Genomic DNA, 20,291 nt, shown 5'->3' on the forward strand with positions numbered 1-20,291 from the left:
TCGTTGAAATGTCTTCATGTATAGTATTCAATGGAGTCCATGACTGGATAATACATACACCAATGGTTTTCAAATTGAAAGAGTATATAGATGACGTTTCGTTTTCCTGATTTGTATTGGTTTATATGGCTTCACAGCTCCACTTGCTCTTACAATAAGCCTTAATTTGCTTCATAAAAAAACAAGCATGTACCGATTTACGACCTTGATTCTCATAGAAATTAGTTCAGTTAGCACATATCCAAATCTTATTGTTTCCTTATACTTTGGGATACACTCCAAATTGAAGGATGATATCATGAATCACCATCTGCCGGTGAAATATTGTTGTTCAATTTATTCGATATGCTGATGATACGTTTATGATGTAAAGCGAAGACAAATATGTTGGATAAATCGTCCTCGCTCATAAGTATAATGCGATTTACCATTCAATCAAATTTATTCTACAGACGGAGAAAATCAATTTCACCAACTGTCAGCGTAGATACAGAACGACCCCCTTCTGTTGATAGAACAAGCAATAAAAGACATCCCCTTGTTTGTAAGTCAAATGCCTGTTTCATTTCCCCCATGTTCTTAATAAAAGCGCACATCATCCCAGATGGATTCGAAATTCACAGAAAACAATTCAGTGAAATAAAACCTGGGTAGGTGAATGTTATCAAGATGTCGGACTCAGGACTGTTTAACCTGGACAAGAAACTAACTTAAATTGATTTTTCATTGAATGCAATATCAAGTTGCTTCGTGGCTTTCATTATATAAGCGTCATCGATAGATTTAGAATTCACTCCCTTATAAGAATATTATTTACCTGTGTTACGGTTGTATAGCAGGTAAATGTTGTTTGTTTCGTTAATGTTCTTAAACCTTGCAGGAATGCATAGTCAATGGTGTTCGAAGCCCTGGGGTTCGAAGCCTCCGTGGAATGTAATTACAAGTGCATTGGTGCATTGGAGCGCGGAAAGAATGGATAACGCGCGGTAAGGATACGTTGGGTGTATCATTCTAGCTTGTTCTCTTCGTTACGACAAATTTACAGAATTAAAAATTTGCAAAGTGAAAGTATTCAAATTATTACAGTTCATAATAATCTGATAATCAAAGTTAAAAGGGGGTTTTGTAAAAGTCTTTCACAGTTTTTCCAGAGTCTTTTGCTCATCGAGTTTTATCTCTGTTTTTTTTTTTCCAACTGGTCTGACTTGTCGCATAATATAGGGTAAGAGGTCGGTTCATGTGTCACTATAACTCTACAAGAAACGGTGTATATGTAATGTCATTATATAGATTCATAATATCTATCAAGAACGGAGATCTGCAAGTTTGATATTTGTTTTATCATATATAATAAAAACGGTCGGTCGGCTCCTAGTCGTCGGGCAAGCTATATCCATAATTATATTGTGGTTAGAAAGTCTCTTTTATATATGTATTACTAAATGAATGAATGAATGAATTTAGGATGTGTGAGGATTTTACAGAAATTATAGAACAGACTTAGTGTATTTTGTTATTGAATTTGGAAATTTGCGATATATCGATATACATGCATAAACACTGTGCTTGAGAACAGATTTATTTGACGTCTTTGAGCACAACTTAATCACCCCCAAAGTCCAACGGCACAGTCAGAGTGACACAGGAAATGCTCAGACCTAAGTCACACTACATTAGTCATATCATTGATTTGTTAACTTGGAGTGGCGCCATTTTCATGATTATTAACACAAGTCAGATAAAAAAAACTTGACATGATATTGTTATATAAAAGGTCAAAACTCATTCACAGCACATCCTAGACGATGTGGCGATCTATGACAGGTAAAAGTGTTGACATTCTGTATCAATCATTCTATTTTTATCAAACCCACAATGACAATGGTAGATATTTATGTATGTTTATAAGGAAGTAGAAACTGCGTAGTTGGGCGAAGATCATCCACATTCCTGCTTATATTGATTTTTTTCACTTCCCAGCATAACGCAATTCTTCCATGTATCATTTTATTAATTGCACTAAAAAATTGAAACATTTATTGAATTCATTATAAAGTTTTGTTTTAAGGGTAACTGATATAACCATTCACAATGATAATATTTTCATGTCCATTAGGCAAATTAAACGAGCGTACCCGTGTACACATCTGACCGATCAGGGATCAAGGTAATAGCGGCTTCTTGTTTTCATCAAACAAAATATTGTTGCCTAGATTTCTTAAAGGACAAGTCCACCCCCAGCATAAAGTTGCTTTGAATAAAAAGAGAAGGATCCAAAAAGCATAGCACTGAAAATTTCGTGAAAATTGGACATAGAAACTTATGACATTTTTAAAGTTTCGCTTAGTGTCACAAAACTGTTGTAGGCACTGTCTTGGTCGGTATGCAAATGAGGGGACTGATGACGTCACCCAATCACTTTATCTTTTGTATTTCGATCATGAAATATGAAATATTCTAATTTGCTCCTAATTATCCCGTGAAACAAGGTTTTCTCCTCACTGAACATGTGGAATTATCATCGTTTTAACACGTAATGTTTCAGTAAAGTTGATCCTTATTGTCAAATCTGTAAAAAAAAGAATATTTGGTATAATTCAAACAATAAAAAACAAAAGAAATAGTGACTGAGGGACATCATCGACGCTCTCATTTCGCATATCACCGAGTTGTGCTCATAACTGTTTTGAGAAAAATAAGCAAAATTATAAAATGTCACAACTTTCTTTTTTCATATCTGATTTTGAGGAAATTTTCAGCATTATGCTTGTCCGATTTTTCTCTATTGATTCCATTCAACATTTTTCTTGGGTGGCCTTGACCTTTAAAGACTCGCTGGAACTTCAAATCACAAAGCAGGATTGCAAAGGATTATCCAATATATTGGGCATTAACGAACAACGGACCTTACAGAGGGAGAGTGAGATATATTATATGGAAAGATGGGGAGGGGAGAGGGAGATGGGGGAACGTGGAACGTGGATCAGTGGTAGAATGTTAGGTTTTGGGTTCGATCACTAAACGAGTCATACCAAATATTTTTTTTAATGTACCTTGTGCAATTGAGCCAGGTGCTTAACATATTTGAATAGAGATGGATGATACTATAGGCAGCGCCTGCTGGAAGACCGGCTTATGTAAATGAAAGGGAATCTTATTTTTATCAACATCAGGAAGGCGAGATGGCCATAGGCGAATAGAAAAGCGTCAAAAACGGTGGAGAATTAACGAAAGAGATGACAAATCTAAGAACATGTGGACGAGTGCAAAACTGTAGGGACAACAAAGAGTGTGCACAAGGGAGCGAGAAATATTAATAGAGAGAGGTGGGAGAGAGGAGAAGAAAAGAGAGAGAAAGAAAGGGGAAGAGAGGGGGAGAGAGAGAATTCTTGCATTTCATACGAGGCCCTTGGCGCAAAGATAGAACGTCAACAATTTACAAAAGGGTCACTTCTACAATTATTGATCCCAGTGGAACACCTCTCGCCTCGTTACAGCAGGCTTTATACCAGCGACCTGTCGCCCAGAGGATGTGCCTACTTGGTGTCTTTGAGGAAATCACTTTCCGTCTCTAATATCAGTGGCGGGTCCAGGGTTTCCGGAACGATTGGCGGGGCGGGGGCATGGGCGGAAGTCCCAGGGGGGAAAGGGGGACGTGTCCCCCCTACTCAAAATAGTAGGGGGGACAATATCAAATGTCCCCCCTACTATTTTGGGTCTTTGGTGGTGCTAAGAAATATATCACTGAAAATGTAAATAAAACGTGCGTTTTCGGACGAGAAGACCTTATTTTTTTTGCTTGTCAAATATATTTTCGTCGAAATGACCTGATAATTTAGGTAATAGCCTTTTTTTTGCTTGGTGTCAAATTTTCCAGACCCTTGTCCTTGTCCCCCCTACCTTTTGGGAGAGATTTCCGCCCCTGGACGGGGGGGGGGTAGGGAAGGGGTGAGTGCGGGAGCAGCAACAAGGAAGCAGTTCCCAAGTTTCAATCATCAGGAGATTTCCAATATCTGTCTCGCTATTTTGAATCTTTTTAAACAGAATCATACAGGCACCCACCTTGTAAAACGTATCAAATACGGAGAGGGGAGGGGGTTCCGCTCTTATACCCAACCCTACCCCACAGCGAGACACAGCCATTAAATTCTTATCTCTGTATACTCTAAAAACCTAAAAAGGCGAATCGGGTTAAAAAGCGTTGAGGGAAAGCGTTTTCAACCATTATCAAAACCAATGTCACTCCTTGACCATTACACAGAGTTAATCGCCCCTTCCACACCTTTCTTTTTTTATATAAAAATAGATACCTTTCTCCCTCCCCTATGCGAAGTTTAGAGATATCTTCGGCGCATCCTTACATCACAGAGCGCCCCCATAGCCTCTAAATAAAATACTCCCCGATCTACCCTTCACACACATATACGCACACCCACACCCTTACTCACAAACATACACTGAATGTTTGGTTAGGCCTACATCTTTCCTGTAGGCCTATATGCCATGTGTTATCGCCTGACATGTTTACTTCGCACACGCCGCAGACCGATTAAGAATGATGACTTTTGACAGATATGATACTCATAAAGGTCGACATGTGATAACTGCATATCTTCCCAGTCCCTTAGATGACCGTTAAAGACAAGCTGCGCCAGCTTTCATAATTTTTCTCACGTTCCCCTAAATAAATCATGAAGCGAGTACCGTCACTTATTTAGACAGAAAGAAACAAAATGAATTTGAATTTAAAATGACGTAACGAGAAGTTACACAAGAAAGTTCAATACACTACAGAGACATCGAAACGCACATGAAAAATTTGTCCAGTTTGGGGGTTATTGTCTATACAAATGAAAAAAAAATCTGCTATCTGATAACGAAATATCAATTATAATATATTAAGTCTGATAATGCTTTAAACAGGAACAAGACATTGGTATTGAGTTCGTCCCTTTAATCATTAATTGTGGCAATGGTTTGTCATTAAGTCCCTGAGCAACTGTTCGTGTCATATCGCTACCCACTTACATTGACCTCCCAAAGCGAACCCAAGGAGAGGACAGAGATTAGTAAAGCAAGTGACGGCTGGGGCTGATATAAACTAAATACCGTTGCTGTGACGGGGGAAATGAGCTACCACAACCCAATTTACTTAGGGCAAATTTCAGGGAAAGCGTTAGCATATTTTAAAAAACCTGAATGTCGTGATAGTATTGGTTATACTTATCATTTTCTTTAACATCATCACGTGAAAGGGCATGAAAGTATAATGAAACATTCTGCCTGATGATTTCAATAAGTAAGTTTTTAGAATTACGCTGCTTTAACACTCAAATCCCAACATTATATGACGGCATTACAACCGAGAATTCCCTTCACAAGGAGCAAGTTATTGTATGTATTTTGTTAGCTAGGCACACATAGCTTCAAATTAAATTTCTATCATATTCCGTCCTTCTCGAAAGTCTTATATACGTATTACATGATGTTATGTATGGAGGTTAGTTGTAGGTCCTAATGGAAGTGAATACAGCATTAGGCGTACAATTTTGAAGCCCGTAAAACCAACCGTGTATATTTATAAGATAATAAACCCTACACACAATCGGCTTCCAATTCCTTGTAACCATAGCAACCATTTACAAAGCTTTGTTGGCCGCACGAGCCCATCTCAAAGGTGTAGTTCTTTGGCGCAATCCAGGGGTGTAAAAGCGTTTCATATCACATCCCTTTTGAACATTACTTACACATATTTGCCAGTAACATTTGTTCGTCTGCGTGTGACTAGAAAACGACTGTATGCAAGGAATTTATCCACGATGGGGGAATTTATGTTTTGGATATCAATGAAACGTCAACATTACGGAGCTATTGTAAGCTCTAGCTCCTTTCCATTAAAAATTAACAATCTGGTACCGGAGAGGTGTGCAAGTGTTTAATTGTCATTGTCATCACATAGAATTTCATCATTCTATATGTGATGTACCTCCGCCCCATTTTTTTTTCACACCGTCATCATTTGTACATCTTAGCTCATTAGAATAGGATGAGGAGGAAATTAACCACGCAGGTAAAATCATCATTTTGAAACACACACACACATATATCCTCCATTTACATTTTATGTTCTTCTTAACTGCAATAATATGCGATTATCTTCGGTAGATATTTACACCTCCAGTAAAGATCAGTGTAACGAGGGAAAGTCGAATAAAACAATAATCAAAACCAGGTGAACCATATTAGCACTTTGCAAACCTCTCCCTTCTTTATACAAAATTGGTATATGGGATGACTAATAAGTATGTCTTGTGTATGTGTGTGTGGGGGGGGGGGTTAACATTATCAAATAGAAGAAAGAAAATGCCCATCAAAATGTTATCTTACACTGTCAGACAGCAGTGAAAGTACAACAATCACTCCCAAAGTGCAACACCCCCCCCCCCCCGATCAATCATTCCATTACCCTTCTGCTTTAGATTTTTCTTGGGACTGATTTAGAAGGAACCCATAGATAATTTTGATAATTTTTTTTTCATTTAACCTTTTGCATTTTTTGAATTCGAATTCATTTTTTTAAATCGAAATATTGTATTTTATTTCTCACTATTCAAAACCGCTTTGGATTTGTATTAAATTTAAAGGTGTGGTAATCTACCGTAGATATGAATATAGAGCCTTTATGTGATGAAATTAACAAAGCCAAATGGCACTATATACCTGACCATCCAAAACAGATAAATTCAACAATTCCACAAACGCTGACGTGTCACCATTCATGCGCTGGTGGCGATGTGGGGAAAGGGGGGGGGGGGCACCCGTCTATATTACGCTCAAGGCATATTACGCCAAATTAAAACGTCGAGAATAGGCCTACATGTAAGTGGGCGTATCCACCACCTATGTAATCTACACACCTGACTCTGACCCCCTCTCTCCTCTCTGACACCCCTCTTGCCACCCAATTACCAGTATAATCAATTTGGTTCGTTTTGCAATGCAATCTACAGTAGATGTAGACATGCCACTATCCGTGTCGTTGAAGTCCGACCAAAGTTGATAGAAAGAAACTGGCTTTATTTCGTTAATAAGAAGGTCTATCCAACACCCTTTCACCACAACCTTTGTATCCTTATATCATTGTCCATTTATGATGACTGAGCTTTGAGATTACATTGTAAATTCTTACTCTGTCTCTTATAGTGATCGATCAAAGGTCATCACACCAAATCAGACACATAATACACGCACACTCGCACCACCACTCATGCACACTCACCCTCACACACGCCGCCCAAATGCATGATATTGCCGTCACTACATAATCAGAGGTCCAGATGAAGGTGCTACCCAAACAACTTTTTAAGTTCTTTTTTGTAATTCAGTTTCTATATCTTCATTAGATGTGTAACTATTATTCATAATCAATGCAAGACGTAGACATAAACAGAGCCATGAGTACATTTTTTTCAGTGGGGGTGCTGACGTGGGCTGAAATCCCCCCTCAAAGGTGGGGGGCAAAATTCAGATTTCCATTGTTCTTTTGTATACACACACATATATATACATATATAACAGTCATTTCTTAGCCTATTCTTGTAAAAGAACAAAATCGCTAAATAGGGCGAGCGAGAAGCGCAAGCTAAAGTTTTTTTTAGAAATATCATGTACTTTATCTTAAAAATTGAACATTTTGAGCAATGTTTGTGATCCTGAACAAGATGCGTATATGTAACAAATAAATACTGCGAGTGCGATCAGCGCGAGGAGATATTTTTAATATACGTTCTGGCCTGATCGAAAAGGGACCTGTTATAAGGACTGTTTGGAGTTACCCATGAAGGCGATATATATTTCAACAATCAAATAATGCGAGAGTGAAGCGTGAGCTTATCATTTTGACATTCTGACCTAAGAAATGGACATTAAGCACTTTTTGTAATCATGTACAGGATAGGTATATAACTATACATTAACACCCCCACTTCCCAGGGCCATTGACATAAAATACTTTAAGATATTTTATAACATGCAATGAAAGGCTTGGTTGTTCTTGTATGCCCTTAACACCATGGAAGGCCTAGCAAGGCGTAGGGCAATGATATAAAAATGACCTCTAGGCAAAAAGGGTGACCGAGGCATGTGTTTGCTGAGTGTAAGATACACTGCGATTTCAAACATTTCATGAAACAAGGTGTGTGAGCAGTTACCGACAAGAGCACTTCCGCAAGTCTCAAGGACGCACGTTCATTCGCTCTCTTTTTTTCATTAAACGATAGTGAGGAATTGAAATGGTCAGAGGTGTCATAAAAAACATCCTGTATAATACAGTGTAGCAATCATTGTGTCCAATTGACAGATTTTTTAATGCCCATCCATCAGTGTAAAAGTATCATTAAATTGTCATCAATGACAAGTTGGAAATCAATGAAAACTACGCTGGATCCTTGATGTTGATCGGTCGAGATTCAATTTTGCCATGGTAACTGATTTTGACCGAATGGAAATAGTGAGACAGCAGATCAATGAATTGCCAGGTGGAAAGTCTTGTATATGGATCAACTTTTTCCACTGATGAAATAATAATGATAGTAATAATATGCGTTTAATTAGCACCATCTATCTAGAAATAATCTATTCCGAGGCGCATTGTTTATTATTTTTACCCCGGCTTTAGCTCGAGCTGCCTTTCAGCACTCAGTGCTTTCAATGAATTAATCCTGTCGGATACCCATTTACCTCACCTGGGTCGAGTGCAGCACAATGTGGATACATTTCTTGCTGAAGGAAATTACGTCATGGCTGGGATTCTAACCCACGGCCCTCTGTTTCAAAGTCAGAAGACTAACCCACTGGGCCACAACGCTCCACGAGGGGTTCAACATGATGCGAGAAACACACCTTTTTCGATTCCCGCTAACATCATCTTGGTGTTTCATAAGTCGTCAAAATGTTTGAAAGACTTGATTGTAAGATCCCTGATGCTACGATCTATTTTTACCAGTTTCGCCTTTGCAATCTTACTGAATACTTCTCATTTTACACGAATCTAAGAAAAAAACAGTCCCTTACAACTAACATCTTCGTTAATAATATGTCCAGCTGCCTTAGGGGAAATGTGCATGAGAATGAAATTAAAGATTAAGGGGTGTTCCATGAAAAATTAAGTTACATTTGACTTAAAAGATCACTGTAATATAAAATGCAAAATAATGAACCTAGGTTGTTTTTATAATTATAAACTATTTCACTATCTACCAAGGAAAAGATAATTTGCCTTCCTTTAGCAATGTTGAGATACAATCTGACGTGCCCATTATGCCAGTCGTCGTTAGGTTCTGCATAAATTTAAAATGGCTTAATATTGACACTCCATTTCACATTAAAGATTGTAAATCAATCTTGGACTCACCTTCCTGTTAGAAGCATGGCTATCTGTCTATCTGTTCTCGATTTGTTCTCCATCGCGTACCGTCCGGTTGCATCTAGCTCATAAATTTCTCCGTCGCAGTCTAAAATCTTCTTAAATTCTTTCTTGGTAATATTGAACGGTTTAAAGTGGGTTTCATACACCTTCTCGATCTCTTCTTCAAAGTTAGTCGGGTACACGAGGTAGATAAGGTACAGAAGGTGAGCTAGGTTGATCAACAACGATGCCATGTTCCAGCCGAAAGCATCGGGCCAACATAGAACGGCTCCGGACCAGAGTACGTAGCAGAACCCACCAATCACCAAAGCCGATCTGAGCCACAGGGCCTGGGCTATACCAACGTTCGGCGGTACCAGGAACCCATTGAAGAGTATGAACGATCCGAGTTGGTAGACCGAGTGCTGCGGCAAGAACATGTCATCGCAACCGGCATCGGGATCTATAACAGGGTCCGACCCGTTGTTCTGCATGTTGGCTACTGCGGTAAGGCGTTAATGTGTTTGGTTCTGGACCGTGTAGCTGAAGGCCGTAGCTTCTGGAAGAGTTTGTCTCATCTAAGGAATCCAAAAAGGTTGTAGAGGCACATGCTGATAAATCTCGTCGCCAGACTTCCCTCACTTCTCCTTGTTATCCTTCCTGAAAAAGAGTGAAATAATGGTAACATACATGTTAAGACTTGTCTATCAATCAGCACTGGCCTTAGTTGCTAGTTGTTGGACCTGTAATTCGTTTGTTCGGGAGGCATATGCACCAATAAATCTGATAGGCCCCAGGTCGAGGCTTTTGTCCGGTATTCCCCATAATGTGAAAAATCTGATAATAAACGGGAAATGGAGATTCGCCCCATTTGACGAATTTAGGTTAATTACTGAAAGAGGGGGTTGCTAAAACTGGGAGATCACTTGTTATGGGGACTAAATATATAAGCCTATTCGTAGCGGATTTTGTTTCTATAGAACATCCTTGTCATCTCTGTGACGCTCTCCACACGGTCAAAACCTCCGGTACCCTCGATAGTCCTACAACATAATTATACATAAGTATAATAATCGATTTAAAAATGTTCTATGTTTTACATGTTTAACTTCCATATGCATTTAACTACCAGTAGTCATCTTACTTTACCGTTCTTTTTTAAATCATTCGTGAATAAAATAAAGCCAGTGGTAGGAAAAAAAAACAATTCACTTGTTTGACTGACGGGCTTTAAAGAACTCTTGTCTCAAAAGTATCATACGGGCATACAGGCTAATGAGGCTATACAGCTCGGTATCAAGTTTCAAGGAAGACTCGGATGAAGAAATGAGTTACTGTGATCGAAAACGTGGCTATTATGTTTACAAAACCACCAAAGAATGAGTAGGTTAGAATCACCTCGATCTCACCATACACTGAAGGTAAGGAAGCCATGCGTTATACGAGAGCCCCATTAATAAAGGCAAGGAGATAGGTGATATCTCCTTGATAAAGGTAGGTTGTGCCAGTCGCCCACGTGCGCCTGAGGTTATAAAACCCATCTCTTTGCCAAGCCTTATAACAGCTGGTGAGAAGCAGTTATGGGAGAGTTTAATGACGAAGATGAGTGATCGCAAATACAGCTTCCATCCTCTCATTGTTTCGATTCGGGTATCACAGAAGAACCCTGTTCACTGTCTTCACTAACCCTCAAGATTAAAGAGCGATTCCTTGATACCTATTCTGATGAATTTTTTTATATCTATTTACGTGTGTTGTTTCTTATAAATTCGTATCAGTGCATATTGTTGAATTTCTTTTCTCATTTTTTTAATCAAAATATCAAATCACCAAGCTCTCTTCTTAGCATCTATACACAAGTCCTGATCGTTCAGAGTTAATCTTTTTGAAGAATGTTTGCAGTAGGTTTGATTGTATGACAAATGGCACATTTTAACTCTAAAACACTTCACTTTGTCATGTTTATAGGTTTCCACATTAAACCCCAAGTGGCTGGGTCGAAATATCTTCAGCCCAGTCGTCAGACATATTAAACGCTGACTCGCATATAAGGTATGTATATTGTGCTACCATGAACCTACTGGAATGTCTCCATGGTGCTATGTAGCACTTTTTCTACATCTTCACCATGGTTAAATGGTTACATGGTAAAGATGGCCGAAGTACCTTGGTACTGGGAACACCTATCCCTTCCGGGTCAAGGATGTAGGCCCTTTCAAAGCAGTTTATGTATCTTCAATTAAAAGCTGCGTTTGAAATTGCAGTAGGATTGCAAGACTTGCAGGACGGAACCAACGTCACGCGGTCGGCGCCACACGGAGCACAGGTCTATATCGCCCCTCTCATTTTTCAAGCGATGAAAAGGGGGAAAGTGGAATAATAATAATCAAAATAAATTAAGGGAGGGTGGATTTGTACAACTTTTTAAAATAAATATCATCAAATAAGGAATACTTCCTCATTTTCGGGATTAATTGTTCAATCAAAATGCACCGCCCTGGCAACAATTGAGGTATGCAAACTGCATTAATGCTCCAGATCAAGATATTTAGTATAATTTGCATAACAACTATAATCATTTTCATTATCAATTAATACTTTTAGTAATGCTGCCGATGTTATTGTTGTAATCATTATCATGAATATTATGTCATCAATATTTTAATTAAAAAAATTATTATACCATAGTTGTAATGTTATTATTGCTCGTGTTCTTCATCATAATCAGTAACGTAACATTAACAATAGTGTAATCACCAATCAAACATGTGTTAATTAACAAAGAATATGCTATCTCCTATTCTACCTTTAACGTGTACGAAATAGAAGTGTTGTTAACAGAGCACACAAATAGAACTTGACTTGGAATTGGCAACAATGTCATATCGAGATCTCTAACATCTAATATAGCCTTCAATAGACATCACCGGCGACAGGAGTGAACTTTCACTCCACCGTACTGTAACCTAAATCATATTTCTTAATGCGTTTTTCTCCCACCTTCTGGAGTGTATTAGTGCACCTTCTTCTCAATTTCTTCCCCATAATTTTTTACCGCTTCAAATAATGGTGGTCGAGACCCTTGGCAGAGCGTGCATTATTATCCAGGGCAAAATGACACTTTATGAATTCTCTATTTTCCAGGGTTGACAATTGAGGAGAGTGATTGCGTTTAAACCGTGGAGTGTTTGCAGACATCACATGTCCAGGGAGGTTTTAACGTGAAAGAGAGAGAGGAGGATGGGAAATAATTTGATAGTATCCAAGTGGAGCTACCGTTTTTTTATATTGAAAGCCTGTTGACTTCTCTTGCAGGGTGTAAAAAGTAGTATCCCTTCCATCTAGTCATCCCAATGGTTTACCTTACAGGCCTCTAGAAGAATCGTGTCGTAACCTATTTCACCCGAAACAAAAATGCATTATCAGATTATCAGGGAATGTAAAATGGTAGATCACAGTGATAATCTAACACCCAAAAAGCTAGGGTTACGCCATAACCGAATTCCCCCCGCGTCACAGAGACGTCTGTTGCACCCACAAATGTAATAACGCCCACAAATGTAATAACGCCCACAAATGTAATAACACTTTACCCACAAATGTAATAACGCCCACAAATGTAATAACACTTTACCCACAAATGTAATAATTTCACCCACAAATGTAATAATGCACTTTACCCACAAATGTAATAATTTTTGATCGCCCACAAATGTAATAATGACTTTACCCACAAATGTAATAAATTTGAAGGGATTTTTGGCAAATCCGTTCTGAACTAAAATCGTATAGTAATGCGTTCATATAGCACAAAGTGCTAAGTCTCTTTTCCTGACCGGTTAATTAACAAATTATGATATAAATCCAAAGTCTTTATTCCAGACCCGGTTGTTTCAAAAATTATAATATAAATCCAAAGTCTTTATTCCAGACCCGGTTGTTTCAAAAATAATAATATGAGCCCAAAGTCTTTATTCCAGACCCGGTTGTTTAAAAAATTATAATATAAGTACAAAGTCTTTATTCCAGACCCGGTTGTTTAAAAAATAATCATATGAGCCTAAAGTCTTTATTCCAGACCCGATTGTTTAAAAAATGATAATATAAGTCCAAAGTCTTTTCTCCAGACCCGGTTGTTTAAAAAATTATAATATAAATTCAAAGTCTTTTTTCCAGACCCAGTTGTTTCAAAAATAATAATATGAGCCCAAAGTCTTTATTCCAGACCCGGTTGTTTAAAAAATTATAATATGAGCCCAAAGTCTTTATTCCAGACCCGGTTGTTTCAAAAATAATAATATGAGTCCAAAGTCTTTTCTCCAGACCCGGTTGTTTCAAAAATAATAATATGAGCCCAAAGTCTTTATTCCAGACCCGGTTGTTTCAAAAATTATAATATAAGTACAAAGTCTTTTCACCAGACCAGGTTGTTTCAAAAATTATAATATAAATCCAAAGTCTTTTTCCAGACCCGGTTGTTTAAAAAATAATCATATGAGCCTAAAGTCTTTATTCCAGACCCGATTGTTTCAAAAATTATGATATAAGTACAAAGTCTTTTCACCAGACCAGGTTGTTTCAAAAATTATAATATAAATCCAAAGTCTTTTTCCAGACCCGGTTGTTTAAAAAATAATCATATGAGCCTAAAGTCTTTATTCCAGACCCGGTTGTTTCAAAAATTATAATATAAATCCAAAGTCTTTATTCCAGACCCAGTTGTTTCAAAAATTATAATATAAGTACAAAGTCTTTTCACCAGACCCGGTTGTTTAAAAAATTATAATATAAATCCAAAGTCTTTTTCCAGACCCGATTGTTTCAAAAATGATAATATAATTACAAAGTCTTTATTCCAGACCCGGTTGTTTAAAAAAATAATCATATGAGCCCAAAGTCTTTATTCCAGACCCGGTTGTTTCAAAAATTATAATATAAGTACAAAGTCTTTTCACCAGACCAGGTTGTTTCAAAAATTATAATATAAATCCAAAGTCTTTTTCCAGACCCGGTTGTTTAAAAAATAATCATATGAGCCTAAAGTCTTTATTCCAGACCCGATTGTTTCAAAAATGATAATATAATTACAAAGTCTTTACTCCAGACCCGGTTGTTTAAAAAAATAATCATATGAGCCCAAAGTCTTTATTCCAGACCCGGTTGTTTCAAAAATTATAATTTAAGTACAAAGTCTTTTCACTAGACCCGGTTGTTTAAAAAATTATAATATAAATCCAAAGTCTTTTTCCAGACCCGGTTGTTTAAAAAATAATCATATGAGCCTAAAGTCTTTATTCCATACCCGATTGTTTCAAATATTATGATATAAGTCCAAACTAAGATACGATAATGATGTTCCGGTGGAATAAAAATGAGAATCGAGCCTAGTCTTCTCTCCAGACCCAGTTAATTAAAACTGGTGGAATCAAAGTCTTTGTTGTTGTTTTAAATTATACTGAACGTATTGTGAATATACGCGCTATGAGTAAATTGAGAATCAAGCATAGTCTTTTCTCCAGACCCGGTTATTTAAAACTAAAAACTAAAACCCTATGGTAATGCCTTCATATAGCACAAAAGTCCAGTCTTTTTCCAGACGCAGTAGTTTAAAAAATTATAATGTAAGTCCAAAGTCTTTTTTCCAGACCCAGTTATTTCAAAAATTATAATATAAGTCCAAACTAAGATACCATAATGATATTCCAGTGGAAAAAAAAAGAAAATCGAGCTTAGCCTTTTCTCCAAACCTTGTTATTCAAAAATTGTAAATACAATACAACAACAACAAAAACCATATAAAGACCCCATAATCTTATTAATGCTGGATAACATGGACATATAGCGTAGTATTTCAGCCAGACGCAGTCATTTGTTTTTCAAAATAAGGCTAAGAGTAAAAATATAAATAACTCCAAATCTAATACCAAGCAATCCTTGAACCTAAGAACATGTTTTTAAAAAGAGGTTTAGAATGTTGTCTTTATTCCAGACCTAATCATTACAAAAATTCCAAAAAAAAAATCTTCTAACATAAGACCCTATCATATTCTCTTGGAATAACATGAGTTGTAAAACGTACTCTTTCCTCCAGACCAGGTTATCTAAGAAATGAATTAAAAAAGAAAATCAAATCTAAAACCAATTTTTAAAATTCATACCCAGTAAAAAATATGTCTGTACCCCACACCCAGATTCTTTTGTATAATAATACTAAGACCCCTACAAAACATTGTAATTATGCATTTGCAAAGAAAACGTCAATTTTCCAGACTTGGTTATTATTTAAAAATAAAATTGTCTAAAAGAAATACCCAATAATCTAACTACTGTGGAATAACATGGAGATCGATTGTAGACTTTCCTCCAGACACAATTATTTCAAGAATAAAAACACAATAAAACCCAACCCCCAACAACGAATCTAAGAACCAACAATCCTCCAAATTAAGACCAAGTACAAAAGCACATGTTTAGAGCGTTGTCTCTATTCCAGACCCAGTCATTTACAAATTAATTCAAACAATCTTAAAAACATAAGAATTTGTCGTATTCTTATTCCTGTTGAATAACATTATTATTATGCTTAGACCTTCGTCTAGACCCAGCTATTTATAAGATAAACAAATATTGAAAAAAATCAAAGCTAAAACCAATCTTTAAAATTAAACCCAGTTAAAATGCTTGGGTTTAGAGAGTTGTCTTTACCCCACATCCAGTTCTCTTAAAATACAAATTAAGCAAAAGATTAATCTAAAAACTTAGACACCAGCATCTCCCAAACTATAAAACCCTTTGATAAGGCATACCGTAAGTTGGTATACAACTTGTTTTTGTTTGATGGAAGTGAAATAAATAAAATTGAATTGAATTGAAATGAATACCACAAAACGTCAAATTAATAAGAGGTGTAAATATTCAGATATGAATGGTACGCGCCTTAAAAACCCAAAATAACAACAACAACAACAACAACAACGTTATTCTACATCAATGATATTGTGGCGTCTTTGTTAATATTGTTTGTCTGTTTTTATCGTTTCTAATAATTTCCTATTTTGAAATAACTGCATGGGTCTAGAGCAAAGACTACACCATATTTAAAGACTGGGCGTTGTGGCGTGCGCCTGTAATCAAAGCTATGTGGGGAAGTTACAAATTGATGCAGAGGTTCGAGGTTCGAGCCCTGATCACGTCTTTCGGATGGTGACGTTAAAGGTCGGTCCCAGACGTAAATAATCATATCTGATTGAGACACGTCTGACAAAACTCAAACACACACACACACCCACACACGTTTGCCCCCTGGAAAGATTAAACCTCAAGATGTTGATGGACCTGAATCCACCGACGGGACAGCCTAACTCCGTAACTCTGGTACGGGTGTGGGAGGGGGGTCTTCTTTATTTGCCTGTCTCGCTTTCAGTCATTTCAAATCAGTTTTTTTCCTATCTTATCACTTCTTGATCACATAGATCCTCTCTCTCTCTCTCTCTCTTTACTTAACGGGTCAATATAACCCCAGAAAATATATCTTAGGCCACTGAGATTATTGGAATTGTAACTAATAAAAAAAATGCTGAATATAATATTACAAATGTTGCTTGGTACATTGAAAATTTAAAGTACCGAAAAACTTGTTAAAACTTTATCCCCTCTTGCTAGAACGATTTTCTTTTATATAATATCTCATAGATCGTCGATCAACAACCTTATCGTTTACGGGAAGTAATCCCCATAATGTGTGCTGATATCTTATTCCTCAGTTTTTTGTTTTATATGTATTTAAAGGTTTTGTGTGATTTTTTCATAGTAAAAGGAATGAATATACAAGAAATAATAATAATAAACAAGTGGAATGCCTCTGACCGTCTCACCTGCATCACGCGATTCAACATAGCAGCAGTGCTGACTTTGAAAACTACTATAACTCGCACAAGATGTTAAGTGATACTTGGTTACTCTTATTTCCACGTTTTATGAACTAGACCAATACAGAGATAGGATGGTAATTCAACAAATACCACCAATGTGGCCAAAATTCATTGACCTCACATGACCTTTGACCTTGATCATGTGACCTGAAACTTGCACAGGTTATTCAGTGATACTCTATTACTCTTATGTCCAAGTTTCAAAAGTCATATCAATAAACTTGCAAAGTTATGATGGTAATTCAACAGATACCCCCCTTAAGACCAAAGTTCATTGACCTTTGACCTTGGTCATGTGACCTAAAATGCACACAGGATGTTCAGTGATACTTGATTACTCTTATGTCCAAGTTTTATGAACTAGACCAACATACTTTCAAAGTTATGATGGTAATTCAACATAAAAACCAATTCGGCCAAAGTTCATTGACCCTAAATGACCTTTGACCTTGACCATGTGACCTGAAACTTGCCCAGGATGTTCAGTGATACTTGATTACTATTATGTCCAAGTTTCATGAATCAGATCCCAAACCTTTTTAAGTTTTGATTGTAATTCATCAGACACCCCCAAATCGGCCAAAGTTCATTGACCCTAAATGACCTTTCACCTTGGTCATGTGACGTAAAACTCATGCAGGATGTTTGGTGATATTTCAAAATCTTAACCTCAGGTTAAGATTTTGATGTTGATTCCCCCAACATGGTCTAAGTTCATTGACCCTAAATGACCTTTGACCTTGGTCATGTGACGTGAAACTCTAATAGGATGTTAAGTAGTACTTGATCAACTTTATGGCCAAGTTTCATGAACTAGATCTATATACTTTCTAAGTTATGTCATTTCAAAAACTTAACCTTAGGTTAAGATTTGATGTTGACGCCGCCGTCGCCGTCGGAAAAGCAGCGCCTATAGTCTCACTCTGCTATGCAGGTGAGACAAAAAGAAGTAATAAAATAATACTAAATAAAATTGTTACCCTACTTCTCATACAGTGGGTGGTAAAAATAGTCAATCATGACTTATTGCCAAATAAAAACATGGAATGGAATGGTTATCCCCTCTTGTTAGAATGTTTTTCTTTTATATAATATATCATATATAGATCGTCAATCAACAACTTTATCGTTTTCGGGAAGTAATCCCCCTATTGTTTACTGATATCTTATTTCTCAGTTTTTTTCATATGTATTTTAATGTTTTGTTATTTAGGTTTTTTAAAGAAAAAAGGAAGGAATATACAAGAAATTATTTTTTTTAAAGGACAAGTCCACCCCAACAAAAACTTGTTATGAATAAAAAGAGAAAAATTCAACAAGCATAACACTGAAAATGTCGTCAAAATCGGATGTAAAATAAGAAAGTTATGGCATTTTAATGTTTCGCTTCATTTCACAAAACAGTTATATGCACATCTCGGTCGGTATGCAAATGAGGAACTGATGACATCACTCACTATTTCTTTTGTATTTTCTTAAATGAAATATGAAATATTTTTATTTTCTCGTCATTGTCATGTGAAATGAAGTTTAATTCCTCCCTGCAACACGTGGAAATTTATTATTTTAACATTTTGTGCTTTAGGCAAGGAGGTCCTAATCGTCAAATTCGTAAAAATTGAAATAATGTATAATTCAAACAATGAAAACCAAAAGAAAGAGTGAGTGAGTGACATCATCGACTCTCTCATTTGGATGTAGCTGGCTCGTTCATATAACTATTTTGTTAAAAATAAACAAAACTTTGAAATGTCATAACTTTCTTATTTTACATCCGATTTTGATGAAATTTTCAGCATTGTGCTTGTCTGATATTTCTCTATTGATTCAAATCAACATTTTTCTGAAGAGGACTTGACCTTTAATGGTTGCAGGGTCTTTATTATGTTGTTGTTGTGTTTCTAATGACTTTCATAACTGGGTCTGACAGAAAGACTACGCTACATTTCCATGTTATTCAACATAAATAGGATTGTGGGTCTTTGTTTTTTTATAATTATTATAATTTTTTAATTAACCGGGTCTGGAAAAAAGATTTCGCATTTTTGTGCCATATAAACACATTACTATAAAGTTTCAGCTTTTAGTTACCGGGTCTGGAGCAAAGACTATGCTTGATTTTCAATTTACCATTAGCGTCTGGAGAAAAGACCAAGCTCGATACTCATTTTTATTCCACTGGAATATCATTAATGTATCTCATTTGGGACTAAAATTATAATTTTTGAAATAACCGGGTCTGGAAAAAAGATTTGGGATTCATATCATGATTTTTGAAACAACAGGGTCTGGAAAAAGACTTTGGACTTGCATTATTATTTTTTAAACAACCGGGTCTGGAATAAAGACTTTGGACTTATATAATCATTTTTGAAACAATCGGGTCTGGAATAAAGACTTTTGGCTCATATGATTATTTTTTTTAACAACCGGTTCTGGAATAAAGACTTTGGACTTATATTATTATTTTTTAAACAACCGGGTCTCGAATAAAGACTTTTGATTTATATTATAATTTTTGAAACAACCGGGTCTGGAGAAAAGACTTTGGACTTATATTATCATTTTTGAAACAATCGGGTCTAGAATAAAGACTTTTGGATCACATGATCACTTTTTAAACAACCGGGTCTGGAATAAAGACTTTGGACTTATATTATTATTTTCTAAACAACCGGGTCTGGAATAAAGACTTTGGGCTCATATTATTATTTTTGAAACAACCGGGTCTGGAATAAAGACTTTGGGCTCATATTATTATTTTTGAAACAATCGGGTCTGGAATAAAGACTTTAGGCTCATATTATAATTTTTTAAACAACCGGGTCTGGAATAAAGACTTTGGGCTCATATTATTATTTTTGAAACAACTGGGTCTGGAATAAAGACTTTGGATTTATATTATAATTTTTGAAACAACAAGGTCTGGAAAAAGACTTTGGATTTATATTATA

At 36.4% G+C, this 20,291-nt stretch overlaps 1 protein-coding gene across 2 annotated transcripts in view; it reads right to left on the reverse strand.

Annotated features, from left to right (window-relative positions):
- Window positions 1–20,291, reverse strand: part of LOC121413691 (popeye domain-containing protein 3-like) — a 42,110-nt gene that overhangs the window by 16,503 nt on the left and 5,316 nt on the right. For both annotated transcript variants that reach the window (XM_041606614.1, XM_041606613.1), the window contains exon 2: window positions 9,413–10,066. In XM_041606614.1, coding sequence (XP_041462548.1) covers window positions 9,413–9,900 — 488 coding nt within the window. In that variant the 5' untranslated portion in view covers window positions 9,901–10,066. The remainder of the gene's footprint in view (window positions 1–9,412; window positions 10,067–20,291) is intronic.

This window comes from Lytechinus variegatus, chromosome 4 (genome assembly GCF_018143015.1).
Source record: "Lytechinus variegatus isolate NC3 chromosome 4, Lvar_3.0, whole genome shotgun sequence".
In the NCBI taxonomy this organism is placed as follows: Eukaryota; Metazoa; Echinodermata; class Echinoidea; order Temnopleuroida; family Toxopneustidae; genus Lytechinus; species Lytechinus variegatus.